Genomic DNA, 20,251 nt, shown 5'->3' on the forward strand with positions numbered 1-20,251 from the left:
TCCAACACGCACACCTGAAGTCACTGTAGGAGGAGTTTGTGGGATACTGAGTCAAAGGCTGCAACTAGGTCCAGCAGGACCAAGGCAGCCATCTGACCGGCATCCCTGCGTCTCCGCAGAGACTCTGTAGCAAAAAGAAGTGCTGACTCAGTTGAATATGTGGCTCTATACCCCAATTGCGAGGGATAGAGGAGATTGTGTTGGTTGATGTGAGCCATTAATTGTTTGTTCACAACCTTCTCTGCAATTTTTGATATGTAAAGAAGCAGAGAGATAGGACAGAGATTTGCAGCAACTTGGGGTTAGCTGAGGGCTATTTCTTCAGAGGTAGAACAGCCGCATGTTTCCATGTCTTAGGAACCACCCCACATTTCAAAGACAGTTCCAATAGTTGCTGCACGTATCAGATCTAGCCCCTCCTTTTTCTGTTACGTGTAGCTGGGCCAGTAGGCTAATCAGATTTAATACTTAGTGCCACCCCCTTAAGATCTGTCACTGGGGGGGGGACATGAATTCCCGGAAAGGATTGATCCCTGGCTCAATAGATCTCTCTGGCTGCGAGTTAGAGCCATTACGGGCTTCCTCATGGGAAGTATTGTATATATTTTCAATAGGAAGAAGTCAGCAATCTAATGTGAATATAACAGTAACAATAAAGAAAAAAACATTCCTGGGCGACAGGGATATTTGTGAAACATGTATTTAATTTCAGTTGTCACATATTTTACCCACATTTCTTTAAACAAATATGGCCACAAAATGTACATTTCTCACAAAACCTATAACTAAAAACCGGTGTACTTTAAGGAAGATGACATTATAAAAACATTCATTATTCCACACTACCAATTGTCCAAAAGGACAACATATCAATACAAATTAATTATTTTGCAATTAGTAAAATATTAAGAGTTTTTTATGGCTAGTGAAAAAAATAATGCATTATTGAAACTGTACGATTATTTAAAAGAGCAGTCTTGTATTAGTATTTTAGAAAACTATTGCCTGTAGGTGTATACATTACATGTGAGATATAGATTCGGACTTTAAGTAAAATGTTCATTAATAACTGGAATATCTTTAGTCCACCATTAATTTCTTCAGGGAATTCAAGTAAGCTGGAATCAGGGAAGTGGTGTCATCTTCGCTAAGTAGCTTTTCCCCATGGCCTTCTGATCCTGCTGAGCTGGGAGACCGCACAAGGCCGGTAAACGGAGAACTGTAGCCCTGGGTAGAAAGGAGATAGAACTGCATCATTCATAAAACCAATGTAACAACGAGCACTGGCAAAGTCAACAGATCTGATCGTTTTATGAACAAAACTACTTTTTTATTAGCTCAGTTTGTATGTGTGATTGTGGCAGTGCACATATAATTAACGTGTCCGTCAGAGCATAGTGGATTCATGGGTGAGTGAATGTTTAAGTGAGCTCATGGAAAGGTATAGACATGTTACACTATTCGTGCAGGCTGTGCACCCAGGCACAAGTGGTGCATCATATTATCATTAGAATTACTAAGTTTATACCAATAAAAGCATTGCAGGGGTGAGTGCACCATTCTGCATAAATGCCCACAATATGGGAAGAATTGTTATCCTTATGCATGTTCAGATCTGGGCTAGTCTGTACTAATCCGTTTGTACAAAATGCGGACATCACTCATTAACCCTAACTGCATGTTTATTTTTGCCCAGTTGGTAATTATTAGTGTATATTTCCATTTTCAGAATAACATTGCAATGATCAGTGCATTTCATTCATCTTAAAATTCACATGAAGGTATTCACCAATTAATCTTCAGTTGCTCTTTTAAGTATTTGGCACTACATGTGCCAATACTGAATAGTGAGACCCTTACTATAGTTTGAGTTTAGATGGGACCCTCATTGGGAGAACAGAACAAGGGTCTGGCGGCTCTGTGGACTAATGTGTCCACTGCAGAGACATATGTTTGTGGGTTCTCCCAGCCCTTCATACTTCTGAGGGTGATAGAAAGAGTACCATTTAGCTGGATAACAATAGAAATGTGTTTTTGAGTGTCCAGATACCCTATCTGGGCAATGTACACATCACAAATACATGCGATGTTAGAAAGCCTTATGCATGTTATTCTACAGTGGGTGAGACAAGTGTTGATATGCAACAAAAACGTACCTCCCAAATGAAGATTACAATTTATAATCTAAATAACTAAGAGTGGTTTCATAGTTATCCTTTCAACAACTGAGTCCTACACTTTTTAACATTTATATCGCTCACCTCACTCAGCTAGTCAAGTCCTGTGGTTTTGAAATACTCTCTTATGCAAACAGTACCCAATTGGTTATCAACTTTGCGCTAGACATTGAAAATGTTAAACATAGAAAAATTGCCAGGTGGATGTCCCCGAATTGTCTTTAATTAAATGGGGACAAAACGGAGTTTCTACTGTTTGGCAAAGTGCAGCTCCACTGGACAGCGGAATGGTGGCCTGTCAAACCTGGTCCAGCTCCCTCTCCCAAAAGCACAGTGAGAAACTTGGGCATTCTGTTAGATAAAAAGGTATTCATGAAAGACCAGGTGACATCTACTTGCGGTATGAGCTTCGGGGCAATGCGCCTTCTTTGGAGGATCTTCCAGTGGCTTCTGCTGTCCTCTCGGACAATCAGCCGTCTGGACTATGGAAATGCACTTGTTGTAGCATCAAATGAATCCCTTCATTATAAAATGGAGGTGGTACAAAATACTGCAGCTCGACTGGTTAATAAGCAGCGACCGAGCACATCCTCAGCCCCTCTGCTCAAGGCCCTTCATTGGCTTCCCATAAATAAAAAATACATTTTTAAACTCCTCTGCCTGGCATATAAATCCATGTCAGGTATCTACAGGACAAACATGTTCCCTATCTCCCTGGAAGAAAGCTCTGATCAAGTAGTCAACTTCTTCTTTGTCCCTGGCATAGTCGCACATCTACGAATGGTGGACGGGCCTTCTCGTGCTTTGCTCCGTACCACTGGAACAAGCATCCCCTCTTTATCAGGGCATTCACTGAGTTCTCAGATTTAACCCCTCCCATGCAGACGACGAGCTCTGCTCGTCATCAGCCACGGTGCTCGTGGGCTGATGGCGAGCTGAGCTCGTCATGGCCGTTAGAACGCTCACACGCGGGGATAATTCCCCTGCTGTGCTGAGCGTTCTAAGAAAACGGGTGTGGCAATGATGAGCTCAGCTCGTCATGAGCACAAGAGAACCGTGGCTTGAGCACCGGGGCGCTGTGCACGCTCCCCCGCCCCCCAGCACAGCGGGGGAATAACCCCCGCAGCCAAAGGGTTAAAACACAATCTTAAAACCAGACTGTTCTAATGGCTGTTTCCTGCCCTATCTACTGCCTCGTGCTGATATGCCCCTCCGGAGTGAGGGGGAAAGGAGAGGGTGCGCGGTGAGTTGTTGTGCTATATCAACTATTCATAAAAAATAACATAATATATTAAAATTAGGATTTTGGATCCTTTGATGCCTGGGACTTCCTACAAAGCATAGTTTATTTTAGAGGTTCACAAAGATGATATGTGAGATAATCTAAAGGAGAATATATTTGTGGAATTTGTTTTCTTTTTCTTTATGTGGTTTTTTATCTAGCACAATGTCTTAGCATTGTCATTTGCTACTTCGGTGCTTAAAGATTTCTTAACTGTGACATTTACATTATACGCGTAAAGTGTACATATTGCATGAAACCTTTTAGGAAGTTGGGCAGCACAGAATACCTGTTAGAGGGAAGGATAAGCTGGAATGTATTGGGGGAATGAGTATATACAGTTTATTATGACAATAAAAGCCCTCGGATGGATTCATTCCGGTATGAAAAGGCATTTTAGTTGTTTTCTGAAAGAGAAAAAGGGCCAGGTGTTATATGGGGTAAAATAGATTCACAGCCTCTGGACAGTTTCATTGAAAAACTGTATGCTGGAGCAGGTTAGCATGCGCATTGGGATTTTATATAGCATTGACGTAGTGTATCTTGTCGGGAGGTTTTTGCTGAGTGGAGTTAGATTTCACATAGATATCTTATTATGTTTTGCTTCCGGTCTGAAGCTCAAACATTTCAATTACATTCAAAAGCAGATGGGTCATTAATAAATCTGGCATGTGAGTGTTATGGTGGCCCCGGATATCTGGCCAACTACTCATCAGCAAAGCTGAATTAATGACCAGCTTCAAGGCATCTGTGTTGTGAGCAAATACTGTTGATAATCAAGCAGGACCTCTGGGGATTTCACATATAGGCTTATTGTTCCCATTGTGAAATTACTGACTCAGAAATTGATTTGCAGAAATTCATTTGGTAACTGAGTCCATTAAATACACATCTGTCATTTAGCTAAAGCCAACTGACAGAAATTAATTTATAAGAATGTGTAGTGACCGAGGTATTTCCAACGATTTAACTAATTATGACCGTTGCCCACAACCATCTCAGTATATTTTGCTGCTATTTAGGCATATGTGATCATAAAGCAGGGCTTGTCAATGTTCTTTCTGTTTCAGACTTTATCTCACCTAATGGCAGGGCTTGCCTACTTGCTTTGGCATGATCTTATGCTTTCCTGCATACTGCTTTTGCTCTTTTTCGGGCATAGAGGCTTATGCTCGAGTGACTCCATGTTCTAAGCTGCTGCCATTCTCCGAGCCTCTTTGGGTGAGAGGTTATGTTTTAATTCCTACTTGTTATTCGCTCTTCCTAAACTAGAGCGGACCGGTTCTTATCGGAGGAATGGGCTCACTTTGCACCGGAGTCATAGCAAACGCCTGGCCAGCTGTTGTTGTGCTCTCGGTACGAGGTGGTACAGGAATCTGATGGGAAAGGTAGGCGGAGGTTTCTAGAAGCTTCGATGGAGGGTTGCATTCTATATTATAGAAAGAGGTGCAGGAGAGTGTGAGATTCTGGTCTGAGGGTTTTGGCGGTCTGGTGATACATCACAGTGCAGACGTACAGTCGTGACTGTGGAACAGAGAGTCCTGACCGGGCCAGAGGAAGAGAGACGGGCCTTTCTCCGAATGCAAGATGACTAAGATCATGGTGAGGTGTTCCAATGATGCTTGTTGCATGATTGTTTATGTCTAACTATTTCTTTCATTTTCAGGTTCTATATATATATATATATATATATATATATATATATATATATATATATATATGTGTGTATACGTCAGTAATTGCTATTGTGAAGAATGTTTATTGTGCTGTTTAGTTACTTTTTTCTTTGGTCATTCTATCATTGTTTAATAAAGAAACCCCAGAGCTTATAATTTGTTTGTATTCCTTGTGAGGGAAGGTCGGACCCCTTTTTTACCAAGTGCTCATGGAGGGATGGGTAAATTCCCCTTCAACGGGTAGTTGTCAATACGGGAGGGAAATCGGCTCCCAGCAGGGAAGTCTAAATTCTAAGTATTTCACCCCAGCATAGTGGAGGTATGTGTCCGTTCGCCGGGAGGCGTTGTTCGCACTGAGGTGCGTTGTTCGTGCAGTGGCACGTTGGTCGCCGGGAGACGTTGTTCGCACAGTGGTGCGTTGTTCATGCAGTGGCACGTTGATCGCCGGGAGTGGTTTTTCGCACAGTGGCGTGTTGTTCATGCAGTGGCACATTGGGTGCCGGGAGGCGTTGTTCGCACAGTGGTGTGTTGTTCGTGCAGTGGCACGTTGCTCGCCGGAAGGCGTTTTTCACCGGAAGGTGTTGTTCACACTGAGGTGCGTTGAGTTGCTTTACATATCCTCCCAACTATGGCTCAGTATTTCTAGCTTTCAGTGTTAATCCTTTCTCAGGTAGGTATTTTAAAGTGTGGTGTTTTCAGGAGTCCTGAGAGGGGCTGTGGTAAGTAATGGTCTGGTAACTGACAGAGGCACCAATACATAGTAGAAAACCAAGTCATTACAGGATGATAGCTATTTGAATAACTATGCCTCATTTTCTTTCCCATTCATCTGAAGTACGAGTTTTGCTTCACCCAACTGTATGACTGAGCTCTGGCTATTGCTCTACAGGTATATGTACATATGTGAGCACAAACTTGTTAGAAATGGGGGTCTCTAGTTGGTAGAGGTAGGTACCTTTGTCCAAATAGGGACCCTTGCTTCTAGTCAGGGTAAGGGGGATACACTTCTGAAATAACCCATGCTCACCCCCTTAGTAGCTTGGCACGAGCAGACAGGCTTATCTCAGAGGCAGGGTGTAAAGCATTTGTGAACACATACAGTGAAAACACTACAAATGGACACCACACCAGTTTAGCAAAATAAGTAATCTTTCTCTAAACCAAACAAGGCCAACATGACAAAAACCCACAGTACAATAATAAAAATATGACTTTCAAATGGGAGAAATAGTTCTGTTCAAAGCAAATTTCAGATGCAACACTTTTCACACAAAGTACCTTGGATGTGTCATGCACACAACAAAAAAGGGTCGCAGGGAAGGTGATGCGTCGGTTCCTTACACTCAGGGAAGGTGATGTGTCGGTTCCTTGCTCCGGGGAGGTGATGCGTTGGTTCCCTACTGCTGCGCAGGGGAGGTGATGCGTTGGTTCCTTACTGAAGAGGAGGTGATGCAACAGTTTCTTACTGTGTGGGGAGGTGAGGTGTCAGTTTCTTACTGCGTCCCCCAATGACAGACTTGGCACCTCGATGTGACAATCCATAATGATACCTGGGTTCTTGCAGCCACACAGCAGGGCTTGCATCAGATTCAGTATGGTGATCTTGGACTTCATAGACCGATGCAGTCGATGCGGCGTGCATCAATTTCTCGAGACGTGGGCAGGCACTGCGCCGATTTCTTCAGCGATACATCTGAAATAGGTGCGGATGCGTCATGCTTCTTGTTGTTGCGTTGCTTTTCCAGCTCCCAACAGCCAGAACAAGATCCAGAGAGCCAGAACAGCTACAGGCACCTCTTGCCAGGTCAGAACTCCCAGCAAGGAAGTTCGGGGGAGCTGAGGGTGAAGTCTTTGTGTCCCTGAGACTTCAGAACAGGAGGCAAGCTCTTTCTCAAGCCATTGGAGATCTTCCTCAAGCAGGGGACACAGGAAAACAGCAAAGTTCCTTTTCCCTTTCCTTGGCAGAAAATAGCCACTGCAGGCCAACCCCAGACAGCAAACAGCACAGGGGCAGTATTCCTCCTCAGTTTTCACAGCTCTTCTCCTTGACAAAGGGTCCTCTTGATTTCCCGAAAGTGATCTAAATTCTGTGGGTCGGGCCTCTTTTTCTATACAGCAAATCTTTGTCCTCTCCTGGCCCAGGGCTCTCAGCCCAGTCCAAACCAGTTCTGGCGGTACTTTGCAAGTGCACAACAACCTCCATTGTCATTGTGAGGCCTGGCTCCAGACACACCACAGGGGGGCCGAGCCATCACTGTGGAAGGCAGGCACAACCCTGTTCTGGTACAGGTGTTACTCCTCCCACCACTCCAAATACAGACCAGGTCTATTCAGCCTAGTGCTGACTCATCCAGGCTCTCTGGAGCCACTGCACATCCCCAGCCCGTCACTCCAAAGCCAGACAGTCAATACACATCCTTGCAGAGTCACATTGGATGGCTAAGCAAGAAAATACCTACTTTCTAAAAGTGGTATTTTCAAGCACAGAATGTAAAAATCACCCCCACTAAAATATGCATTTTAACATTCTGAGTTCGGGCATACTAAACGTTATTTTCCTACCTTTTCCCCAGATAAGATAAGATGTTATAAGACGTTATAAGCAAACTCCCCATTATATCCTATTGGAATTGTGAAAAACCAAATTGGCAGTATTTCACTATCAGGACATGCCACACACGCCAGGGAATGTCCTACCTTTCACATACACTGCACCCTGCCCACAGGGGTATACCTTGGGGGAGCCACGCTACCAGAGGACACCGTAGAGCGTTTCCCGCATCATAGCTAGACCCTTGCTACTAGGAGCGCTCCACCAACCCGGTATTGCGACCCGGGTTATCTCGCCTGCTGGGCATTTTACGCTGGATTGTTTGGCCGGGAGAGGGAGTCTTCTATAATCTCCAATTTCGACGTGAAAAGTCAGTCCCTTTCTCATCCTGTGGACCTGCTCTACTCTGCAGGCGAGAGCCTCATGCTGTATCGCACGACCAGGATTGCCCCTATTTAATAACGTTCTTAACCCCTCTCTGTGCACCGGGACAGGTACTTTACCATGTATGGCCCGCCATGAACTATCTGGATCCTTTGATTAATCTAACCTCATTTTAGGACGGAAGACTGGTCTCCGTGCGCACCAAATTGACTATTGGTGAGCTGTTATACCGCATATCAGGTGGTTGCTCCACCACATCCAGTTGGCCCCCCATGCATCTGCAAATATGTTTTTGCCCTGAGGAAGGAACGTTTCATGTGTTCTTGTGTCCGAAACACGCGTAGGCGTTTGTTTTGTTTAGTTTTATGGGTATTGTCAATTTATTCTATCTCTGTATTCTGTGTTGTTTCTTTCTATTTTGAGTCACTGTTATGTACATATTGTTGTTTTTGTATATGTATTGTTCCTCATTTTATCCTATTGCTTTAATATGGGCCTCTGCCTATGTATTCACAGCATTGATCCAAGACATGAAATCATTTTTAAATGTATATATTTGTGATTTGAATGTTGTTTTGATACTAATAAAATATGAATAAATAAATGTCGTAATGGTCTAAAATCTGCGGGACAACTATAAATATCTTCTAGAAGAATCTCCCATAAGATTATAGTCATGCACTTTAGCACTGATCGGCAGTGGGCAAGCCCAACGTCATAAAACCAACAAAAACAGTTCAGAAACAGAAGGCCACAAACCAGAAAATCTGGGGATAAACCTGCTGTAAAAGCCAGGTCTAACATAACTCATCTACTGGGATTTTTAATGATGCCTTTGACATGGTTTGACCATGGTCACCTATTTACAGTTCTGGGACACTGAATGGGAGTCTGTGGCACAGTGCTAAACTAGAGTAACTCATTTCTATCAAAATGATACCAGATGGTAATTAAGCTGCCACATTTCGATTTTCAGCGCCATCTTTATCAAGGGGGTTGCATCCCTTTTGCACCACAGAACGTGGTGCATGCCTGATGCAAACCCCAAAATACGAACTATCAAGCCACGCATGGCCACTCTGCATGGCCCTCTGTGGCTGGATAAATCAGGAGTAATGCATCACAGCATTACGTTTCTCTGCCCCAGGGAGGTGTTCCATGGGAATTGCGTGGGTATTCCCACGCAACACCCATGGATTTTAATCCATTTCCAGGTTTACCATTACTGCAAACATATTACAGATAGAGAGCACGAGCCACATTTGAGCCACAGCGCCCAGTAAAAAAAGGTACACAGGGTGCAAACATTGATGCATTTTCCTGTGCATATATGTCGAATGATGAGATAAGTGGTTCACGTTAGCCTTTAGAGTTTACTTTTAAGTAACAGGGATTTTAAGGGGGGGAAATTCAGGCTCACAGACCTATCAACCAGTTCGAAATGGTACCTGGGTTTAGGCCATTTCCACTGAAAATTGGAAAGTCAATCCAAATATCTGGGGCAGCCTGTACATTCTTGGACCATCCTGCATGGTGCTGGCACGGCACATGGCCAAAAGACAGCACATCTGGCAATGGAAAATAAAACTGTAGATTGCTGCTGTTGTCTTGCCTGCTGGTGTGTGAGCATATCAGCTAAATTTGGGGGTACACTAAGAGCATCCAGCAGTTCTTAATTTGAACAGGTGGTTGCAGGTCTTGCCCACCGAGCACCGGGGAAATGCCCTGTGCCCGCCACGGCCATCCTGACCCTGATGAGGTTGAATCAAGTCTATGCAGCCTTGGTATTTGGCAATGCCAATATTCGAAAGTGCCAGCCACTGGCTTCTGGAGCAATCTGTGGGTGCCAGCACTTACTTTTTTACATACTAAACACAGGTGTCCGGCGATTCCCTTATGTGATCTTGTAATAGAAAAATGTATCCTCAACATGGCATTGTTTTGATTTAGTCGCTGGCTATGAAAAATTTGCATTATTTACCAGTGGTTCTGAACCAGTTATTCAGATGATAATGACATTCATTTTTAAATCCCACCAAATAATCCTCATGGTGCCAAAATCCACGTTTTCAAAATTACTGAAGGAAATTTGAACAGTCTAGACATAAGTACATTGTCTTATTTTTCCCATCAGAATGAATACCCACATTCTACTTTGACCCACTGGAGCCCTGAAATCAAAATGTACAACCTAGTTCTTACAAAACTTTTTTCCAAGCCAACTTGAACCAATGGTTTACAAAAACTGCAGCAAGATTTAAATAATACAAGCAACTTCCAGAACAGAATTACCTCATGGGAAATAAAATCTATCAGTAATTGCTATTTAAGTAATGCCCTCATCAAAAGAGAGGAAATCAAATTAACGTTGAAACGACTGGAGGTGTATAGCTCTCCTCAAAACGCTATTTGTAATAATGTATTAAACTTGTGTACGCTGATGAGGTGTCAACAGCTAGAACTGCATTGGCTTGCGTTGCGAAACAGTAAAACATCAGAGCACAGAAGGAAAATGTAATAGCAAATGCAACTGTTCAGCAGTTAAGGGCATATAGCTTTAGGTCTAGGTAGGCTAGGCCTAGTTTTCAATGTTTTGGAAACATCTATAGAGGTGGGCTTTTGGGTGTTTGCTAAAAGCCCTCTGTGAAGCTATTGTCAGTAGTACTGGCTTGAGAAAGTTCAATGAGGAAACAGCAACCCCAGTGAAGGATTGCCTCTGTGCAACGGAGGCTCTAAATTTAGATATTTCCAGTTGTATTGAATGTCTAATTATTGGGCCTCTCAAGCCACCAGAAATGGTGAGCTGGTAATAGCAGTTGCATCCTAGGTGGGCCAGTGTAGGTGGTGGTGCCTCCGAGATATTTTGGTGCTGGTTATGATGGCTTGGAGACGAGGAGTGTTTGGTTAGACTGCAGTAAAAGTTTTATTACACAACCAAAATCCCGTGAAATTTTCGAGTTTGAAGCCACATGAATTTTCAAAACATTTACTGCTATTATGTTCACCTGCACAAAACAGGTTTGAGCTGAAGATGTCTTGAGGGAGCTGTACAGCCACAGGAGAGATAGAGCTTTTCTTCTGCATTTAGGCTCCTACTGGTATGTTCAGTGACTTTTTATTGCAAATGATGTCGTCACATGATATTTTCACACGAGATATCAGCCAGCTATATTTCATCTTGTATGTGTAGTTTTCATATGATTTAACATACTTCATAAAAGTAGGATTCATCTTCTCGAGTGAGAATAACTTGGGGTACAGGGCTTGCCCTTGCATATTGTTACCTGCTGCTCTTGTGCCAGCAAGGCTTTTTTCCATTGAATCCCTAGGGAAATACACCTCCGCTGTTTGTGTGGTTTGAAGCCAATGTTGTGGCTATCTTTCATCCTTTCTGAGTAGACGGGAACTATCTGCTGCTTCATTACCTCTGGGTGTATTCCAGAAGATCTGTGGTTCCACTCACAGCTACCTTGGACCTCCTTGCTCTTGACCAACTAACTATTTGAAATGTGTCATGCTGTAGATCTCATGCTGTGCACTACACACATGCTGATCTAATGTTGGGCTCAGAACATTAGAAGATGTCTATTCCAAGAATGTATCTTTTGATTTTGAAAACAACTTGTGATCAAGTAGATAAAATCCTAAGTTCATAAGCACACAGACACCACCTTCAATTATTGTATTTTTTTCTGAATTAAACATGCGTAGCAACCAATGTGCGGTAATTAAAGTATGAAAGACTTGTTATAACCCAGTAGCAACCCCACTTCTTTCAATTCATCCGGGAAATGGGTATCACATGTGAAACTACAACACAACAAGCTGCAAATGGATGGTTACAGGTAAGTCATATTTTCTATTTGCACCATGTGCTGTTGTCAAACGGGTTGACCAGTTTAAAAGCAATGCTCAATCACCTTAAGGAGGAGTATGGGCAGCTATAGTAAATAATGTTATTTTAACCCACTTATGCTTCCTTTTTTCATGAATATCAACACAGTAATATTTAGTGAACGTATGTTATAATCATATATATTGCCCACAAATCACCCCCTGAGGGGTATCTTGGGGTATAACCAAATGACCACGCTGCAGCATTGCACATACCTATGAGGGATATTGCCAAAGAATACGACGGAAGTCTCTTTCTTACATGTTGAATGGTTTAAGGTTTAAGGTTTCTTTTATTGTACAGTTAATAAAAACTCACAATTTTGAAAAATACAAATTTTAAAAGGTCAATATTTTCTTAAAAACAAGTAAGGTGCAATAGCTCAAGTGTTAAAAAGTATAAAAGTCTCAGCTTTGGTTGCATAAGAATCAGTGGGGTTTTCGTGGCCTTGATACTTTTCAAAATTCTAAGACCGTGATAGCCAGGGGTGATTACTCTGTTATTGTTTTTCTTTTGCTTGAGAAGACCCTCTGGATTTTTCGTTCAATCTTGTGGCCACTATATCAAAAAATGTTGTTGTTCTGCTGTTTAGCTGAGTTTCGTCAGGATTAAAACAGAGCAACACGGCCTGCCTGCAGCTCCTTATGCCCTTCTGGTTCCATAGAGCGCGAAACAAGGAGCGTCTTATGTCCTGGAGGTTTGTGCAAATGCAGATAATGTGTATGAGGTCCTCTTTCGCAGAAAGACAGAGGCGGCATTGATTTGCGGGATTCTCCCTTGTCCATGGAGCCAGATGCGGAGATGTTGAATGGGCAATGCAGAATGTCTGTGCATTGTCTGTTTGTGCATACATAACAATCTGAATGCACTGTACAATGCATCTGGCAGTGCCCACTTTCAGAGATATGTTTCCAAAAGTCAATGGGCGCAAAGGAGCTAAATAACTGATTTGTATTATCTAAAAGCCAGTTTATGTAGCATTGATTTGATCTCTGGTAAATGTAATACCATTTCTGCTCTGCTAAAAGAATGTTGATAGCTTGATGGAAATTTAATGGGCATCAGTGAAATTATGGGCATAAATTAACTATTATCCAAAGTAGGAACGTAAGGTGCTCTAAGTGGGAAAAGAAACAATGTACTTAACTGTAACCATTTCTTCGGCATTGGTATATCTCATAGATATACAGGAATAAAAGGCATGCCTTCTTTGTAAATGTGTGCGCCCATAACATGAGGCTAGACATTGTGATGTTGGTCCGCATTTGTCATTAAAGACTCAGAAGGATAGCTTCTGACAATTGGCACTGGCCATGTTTAGGAATAAGCTGATGTGTGCCTTCCAGTCCTAAGCAGTTGAATCATGTCAAGAGACTTTTTAGCTGGTTCCAAAAAAGCCGTCGGAGATGGCTTCCTGTGTGCAGTATCGACCCTCTGAGTCTATTTTGAAGGACCAGGCGACCGATCCACTGGAAAAGGAGGGAGAATAGCAGAAAAGAAATAGAGACGATAAAGAGATGGTGAGGAGCTTTCTTTCCCACACCAAGGTCCTCTAAAACAGTCATTGGGATGTGAAAATCCAATCAAAGAGGCAACGTTTCCAGAGGGGACAGCAGTATCGTCATCTGCTTGATCACATTTTTCTATGGCGATGACAGCTTTGTCGGTAGTTTCAACAACAGAAAATGTACCAAAATCAATGAGTACTGTATCTAAACCTAAGCTAGTACTTTGCGATGAAGGCATGCACCCTTCGCATATATCCTCCATGCTAGTCTCGGAAAGCCAGTGGCTAGGCGTCAGATGTGTGTCCCTTGATGAAAGCTAGTTTAGGCCGCCCATGGGTTCCAGTTACTACAAATGTAGTGTTCCAGATATGAACACATCGGCCAGCAACACATTTTTATATTGACCCTTGTGTTGGCCTTATCAATTTCCTCCGTGACAACCTTGTCTAACTACAAATTTTGAACGTGTTAAAGAAAATTGTTGAGGTCTACTTCTTATGCAGAGCTTGCTACAACAAGTGATCTATTTTGAAGCACAATAAATGTCATTATTTTCACCACATCTAATGGCACTCAGTTTAGCCAAAAGATATATTGACGCCTATATTGACGTGGCATGAACTGTAGGTCACATACACATTCCTTAGTTCCTTTGCAACCATTCTGGCTCCCGCTAAAAACATGAAACACATTAACCATATTTACTTTTTTTCTGAAACAAAATAAATATACTTTTTAATTTCATTGCATCTTTTGCATGAACATCTCTTTAAGAAAACATGCAGGCAGATTTTGCTGGTCATAGTGCCTTCTAAGACCATGAAGAGATGTGACCTACCGAAGAGTAGCCTTTTCCAAAGCTAGCCCGGTTTTTAGTCCTAATCTTTGTAAGCGCTGCTTCAGCGATGTCCGCTCTTTCTTCTGCATCATCCAGCTCATTAACTGTCTTTCGGTATTTAGCCAAATTCGTGTTTGCTTGCTCCTCCTAAGGAGAAAAGGGAGCTTTATGAGAGCATCCATTTTAGCGTTTTCGAGCAGTTCAGAACAATATTTGAATAACATTATAAATCCTGCCATATTCTATTGATTACTAGCTTGCATTTCATACGAAACGGACATAATCCATGGCCTTTAATAATCCTAATGGTACAAACAAAAGCAATGCGTAATAATGGTAGCAAGGCTCAGTGTTTTAATGTTTTAGCTGTCAGTTGTCGAATACCTGTTCTAATATAATACAGACAGTGGGCTTGGGTCACCCTCCTGCCTCCATAGCAGCCAAGGTTTCAGATTGCTATGAGTGACATTTTCATAATTTCAGTGTAATTATGAGTGACATTTCAACGACTATGAGTGACACTGTCTCGCTAGCAAAATCAAGCAGTAAAAGACAAGGGACTCGTACAAATGTCAAAAATTACATTTATTTGGGCATAGCTGCTAATGTCTCAGATTGCTTATGTGTAACATTTTCATAGATTCGGTGGATTTACAAAAGACATTTAAAAACTAAATGCATGACAGTTAGAGCTACACTACTTGTGGCCAAATCATGTAATGAAGTCCATGCAAACCGAAAAATTTCAGAAATCACACACATTTCGCCAATAATGAAGTCGAACTCAGCAGCAGGTGCTTTTAAAGCAATTATTTATTTATTTTAAAAATCAGCACCCTCCAGCCCAACCTCAGCTTCAGGTGTGGCTGAACCACAAAAATAAAAGCGTCTCTGTGACAAAAGCAGCAATCCACCGAGCTATCTACATATAATACAACTTTACCACTGCTAAACAGTGCTACAGTGCTTGTGCTCTCCTCCTAAAACATGGTGTGATTGGCTGACACATAATTGGCATGCTTAATTTACTAGTAAGTCCCTAGTAAACTGTACTACATGTACCCAGGGCCTTTAAATTAAATGCTAGTGGTGGGTCTGCTGAATTAACTGTGCCACACAATGAAGTAGCCTTGTAAATAGTTTCTGGCCTACCACTACAGCCTGTAGAGTAGTATTAAATTGTCATTTCGATGAGGACAAATGTACCTTTTGCCCGGCCTAAACCTTCCATTTTAATACTCTTGAGTCACCCCTAAGGGAGGCCCTAAATGCTCATAAGGCAGCATGCATGGTATGCACAATTTAGGACAGGTGGGCTTAAGTTTTACAGTTACTGATCATGAAAAACTCCTAACGTTGTTTTTCACTATTGCAAGGTTTAATTCTCCCATAGGATACCATTGGGTTACCTCGTTACACATTTGGGAGCAAATCTGAAAATGTTTGCAGTCAAATAAATTGTCATTTAAATTTCTCTTTAATGGTACACATTTGAAAACTACCCTTTTAGAAAGTTGGCATTTTATTGTCCTAACCATGTGTGCCTTTTGCCAGTATCCTTTGCTACATGACTGTGAATGGCTCTGAAATTGGGGTTTGTTTGTAATTTCCAGACACTGGTACAATAGACAATTAGATGTAGACAGAGTTAGCCATCCTGCCTGGATGGTTGGGGACTAATCTGTACGAAGCTGCATTTACATTACAAAAGCCTTTGCCTCCTGCACACACAAAGAAAACTGACACTAGTATTTTGTCACCCCAGACTGCTTAAAGCCCTGATTGGGGAGGGAAACACTTTCCAGAACTAGATGAGGGTGTAGTATAGGATATCCCACCTCTTCAGAGGCTTGCACTAGGTATAAATATTGGGCCTTCTGCGCCACTCAACAGATCACTTCTGGACTTGTGGAAGGCTCAGAAGAATGATAGTTCTGCTGCTGAAAGGGATGTCCTGCTACCATGATGCCTAAAGAACGACAACTGGACCTGCTTCTGCTCCTTGAACCCAGGACCGTCAGATTGGCATGCCTCCTGTGTGAGGTCCAGGGACACAACAAGCTCTAGAGAACTGTCCTGTATCTGCAGATGACCAGACCCAACTGGATCTGCCTCTGCCCTGCTGAGTAAGCCTAGATCCCCAAAAGGTGCCTCCCTTCCTGGACCATTGGTAGGCATCAGAATGTACTCCTCCTCGCCTGATTAGCAACTTTGTCAAAGTCGACCAAAGCTGGTCCTCACATCACAGCTCAATGCCGGATCTTGCAATCGCAGCTCCTGATGCACAGCTTTATCTGAAACGGCACAGCGTGACACAGCTATAATCCCGGACTAGCACCACAGCTCAACGCCGGACCTCCCACCACAGCTCTTGATTAGCAAACTTTATCAGAGCTCACATAGCACATTGCGTTTCCACAAATGACCTCACATCACAGCTCCTGCTCACCGGCCTTCTCGAATCTGATGAAATGCAATGCAGTTCAATGCCGGCCATCGCCTTGAAGTTCCCGTTTGGAAGTGATGCAACTCGACAGCACATTAAGGACACAAGGAACAACTCTCGTTAGCACTAACCTGTTCCACCAGGCTCCAATGTGGGGGGCCTGAACTTTGTCCTAGTCCAGAGCGACCAGATAACCTCATTTGGAGCTTTCTGCTTTTTTGGTGCTAGTTCTACTTAAAATTTTGAAATTCCATATCTATGGTTCTAGTGATTGGATTTTCTTCAATTTCATGTAATCTTATTTATTCAACTCTACGCTATTTTATCTACATTCATTTGGGATTTTTCTTGTGAGGTGTTTTCACTTTATTACTGTTTGTATACAATATAAATACTTTCCACGTTGCCTCTAAATTAGGCCTGGCTGCTTTGTACCAAGCTACCAGAGGGTTAAGCACAGATTAATTTAGTTACTTTTATGATTTACCCTGACAAGGATTGAGTTTGTTATTTGAGTTGGGCTTCCACCTCTCTCAACTAATAACTGAGTTTCTTACACATTGTAACACGCATTGGTAATGCATCAGTTTCGCCTATGTAATGAATAAAGAGCTGTTTTCATCAATCATCGTCCTGCAGAAGCAAATAGCTCTCTGACCTATAACACCAGAGTGGAGAGAATTTGGCACTGTGGCCAGAGCTGCTGACTTGAGAGCTGTGGATCCAGGTTCGAGTCTCAGTGGCACCTTGCAACATCCTGTGATTCTATGCAAACCACTTAATCTCTCTGGTTGATAAATTGTTATATAAATATGCTGCAAGAGTTAAAACTTTATGAAAATATAGTTCCTCCCAAGCAGACGGTAACAGTATTTTGTCAGTGGGAAACTGGCAAGAGAAGTAGACGAGGAACAAGCTTTGGTAAATGCAGGAAAATAGGCTAGAGCTAATAGAAATGGAGGAAAGGTAAGTGGCACACACAGCAACTAATGGGAAACCAGCAAAGAAAGGAGGTCAGGATGTAAATCTCCTTTTAAGTTTGTATTAAAAACAATAGATTTTTCAAGCACAGCACAAGCGCTGTGCAGGCAATACCTAAAAAGGGAAACACATCGCTGTCTTTGAACGGATTTTCTTAAAGCAAAAAAAAAAAATGCTCCTGAATGGAGTTACACTGAACAAGTGCCTTCGTTGCAGTTGAATTTTCTGAAGGCAGTCTGGCAGTAATTCCTAGTCTGATGTGAGAAATGTTCTGTCTCCATCGATTATCAATGTGAACAGTGTACCAGCATAATTCATTTGTCCCATTTGTCTCAATACTGCCATATGACGTGCTCTGTTGCTCCCTAGCTAAATCTGTGCTAAGATAATACCAGTAAATACACATAATCAATAGTCACCAACTAGTAATTAACTGAAGAACAAGTCATAATGCATTTTTAAATCAATGCTCTATCAGGGGTGCTATCTACCCTGGCACAGCCTCCCTACCTAGCCCTCGAACTGTCCAAACACTGATACTGGATTATTTTAAACAAAGATCTTCGAAAGGGGATCCTCCTACATAGTCGCAAAGCACAAGCACTGTACAAGAAAAAGAGTACCAGTGAAAAGAATGGAAACCAAAGTCGTCTTGTGATTTGACGGAGCTAGTAGGGTGACACTCTCCTATGGGAGCGGCCAAAGAGCTCTAACTGTAAACATGATAAAAAGCCTCTAGTCAAACGCTGGCACTTACTATTGGACCTTCCCAGATTTTTTAACCTCTGTGAACTGCGATTTACTTTTTTTAATGTTTTATTGTAATGCAATTTTTTTAATTAACTTATGCAAATAAATAAATTACACTTACATCAATGCCTTGTTTTGCAGTTGTGCCTTCGCTGCCGATTATATTTTCACTTTTATACGGAGGATTTCATATATTAGTCCGCATTACAGCAGTGACATATGAGTTACAGTAAGGTATGCTTTAGACTTGTATCTGTAAACTTTATGCTGCATTCATAAATTATGCTACATTGTTTAATTATTCAACAGACCAGTGGTAGTTTGTTAGCATAAAAAGTAATTTTATAACCTTTTCTCAGGAGACATTAATATAAGAGGTATTATAAGGTATCATTCCCTCATAAAAAAGCATGCACCTAATGCTTATTTATGCTTCTCCTAATGTGTGGCACTAGAAAGTAGTTTCTGACAATACTCACAGCTTCTTCCACCTGCCTCTTGTAAGCCTTGAGTTTGTTTTGCAGCCGCTCCACCAGCTCTTGCATTCGTTGATGATTCTTCTGGTCTTCTTCCGCCTGAAATACTAGTTCCTTAAGACGCCGTTCATTTTTGCGTAACGTCTTTGTGGTGTCTGCGTGTTTCTTCTGTTCGGAGTCTAGTTCGGTTTCCAGTTCTTTAACCTAATAACATGCTCGATTATAAAATGGACTTTGACAAGCATACATGTGTTTTTCAAACTGTAATAACTTTACACAGTAGATGCTGTGCAGAGACAGCATTACTGTTCAAAACATTGATCTTTTCAAGTGTGATCTTTTGTGGGCGGGCCCTTCTGGGTAACACAGTATATCCCCCAATTAAGCAAGATTTTGGCTCCATATAGGTGCGTCCTAGTCTAGATCGCAAAAAATGAATCTACTGGATACCATTAGCCTTCTGAATGTTAGTCATTCACCCTTGACCATGATGGGTGATTTCTACAATATAGCTCTGTGTCGTCTTCCAGTGATAGAAACACTTAATTTTAAAATTGGCTGCTTGGCACATACATGTAGGAATCTACCAGCAGCTTAGTTTGTGAGATTAGTAGGTGTATGATTTATATGAAGACTCACCCTTAATTCCAGTTTCTGGATCATTTTCTTGCCACCTTTGAGAGCCATCTGCTCAGCTTCCTCCAGTTTTATGCTCAGCTCTTTAATCTGTGCCTCGAGTCCTTTCTTCGCCCTCTCCAGGTGAAGTGTGTGATCCTGCTCATGATGAAGTTCTTCTGCCAATCGTGAAGCCTGTGAAGAAAAAAGTAGCAATGATCATGTATGCTATAGGGCCTTTTTTTTATCAAAGATAGTTGTACCATTCCCTGTTTTACTCTGTTTAAATATAGGAGGTCCATTGTTGTATTCTGAGAAGTCAGATGTCTCCATATTTTGTTTCTTCCTTATAGACTCATCTGAAAGAAAGCAGGCAATAAGAGAAGAATTGTTTAGTTTACCTAACTCATTTATGTCTGGACAGTTGTGTGTCTTGCTCTTTGGACTCATGCATCATCAAGTTGATGGATTTTAAACCAACACGTGTCTCTGGAAGTAAAGGTAGTGCCTGCTTTCAAATAAAAATCATCTAATCCCGTTCTTGCTGGTGAACACAAAGTCAAGGTTGGAAGTCAGGTTTCGTATCGATGTCTGGTAATCTGAGAGCAACACTGAAAAGTAACACACCTGTTTCCAAATGTATTTCCTTATGTTAAAGCAATTTTCATTCAA

The 20,251-nt window shown here is 41.9% G+C and overlaps 1 protein-coding gene across 4 annotated transcripts in view; it reads right to left on the bottom strand.

Moving 5' to 3' along the window:
* Nucleotides 1-684: 684 nt before the first annotated feature.
* The window catches only part of MYH16 (myosin heavy chain 16), a 1,068,458-nt gene continuing 1,048,891 nt past the window's right edge, over nt 685-20,251 (bottom strand). For all 4 annotated transcript variants that reach the window (XM_078654769.1, XM_078654768.1, XM_078654770.1 and 1 more), the window contains 4 exons: nt 19,604-19,774; nt 18,968-19,168; nt 14,312-14,458; nt 685-1,227 (listed from right to left, as the gene is read on the bottom strand). In XM_078654769.1, the coding sequence (XP_078510895.1) occupies nt 1,081-1,227; nt 14,312-14,458; nt 18,968-19,168; nt 19,604-19,774 (666 nt within the window). In that variant the 3' untranslated portion in view covers nt 685-1,080. The remainder of the gene's footprint in view (nt 1,228-14,311; nt 14,459-18,967; nt 19,169-19,603; nt 19,775-20,251) is intronic.

The sequence above is a fragment of the Lissotriton helveticus genome, chromosome 7 (genome assembly GCF_964261635.1).
Source record: "Lissotriton helveticus chromosome 7, aLisHel1.1, whole genome shotgun sequence".
NCBI lineage: Eukaryota > Metazoa > Chordata > Amphibia > Caudata > Salamandridae > Lissotriton > Lissotriton helveticus.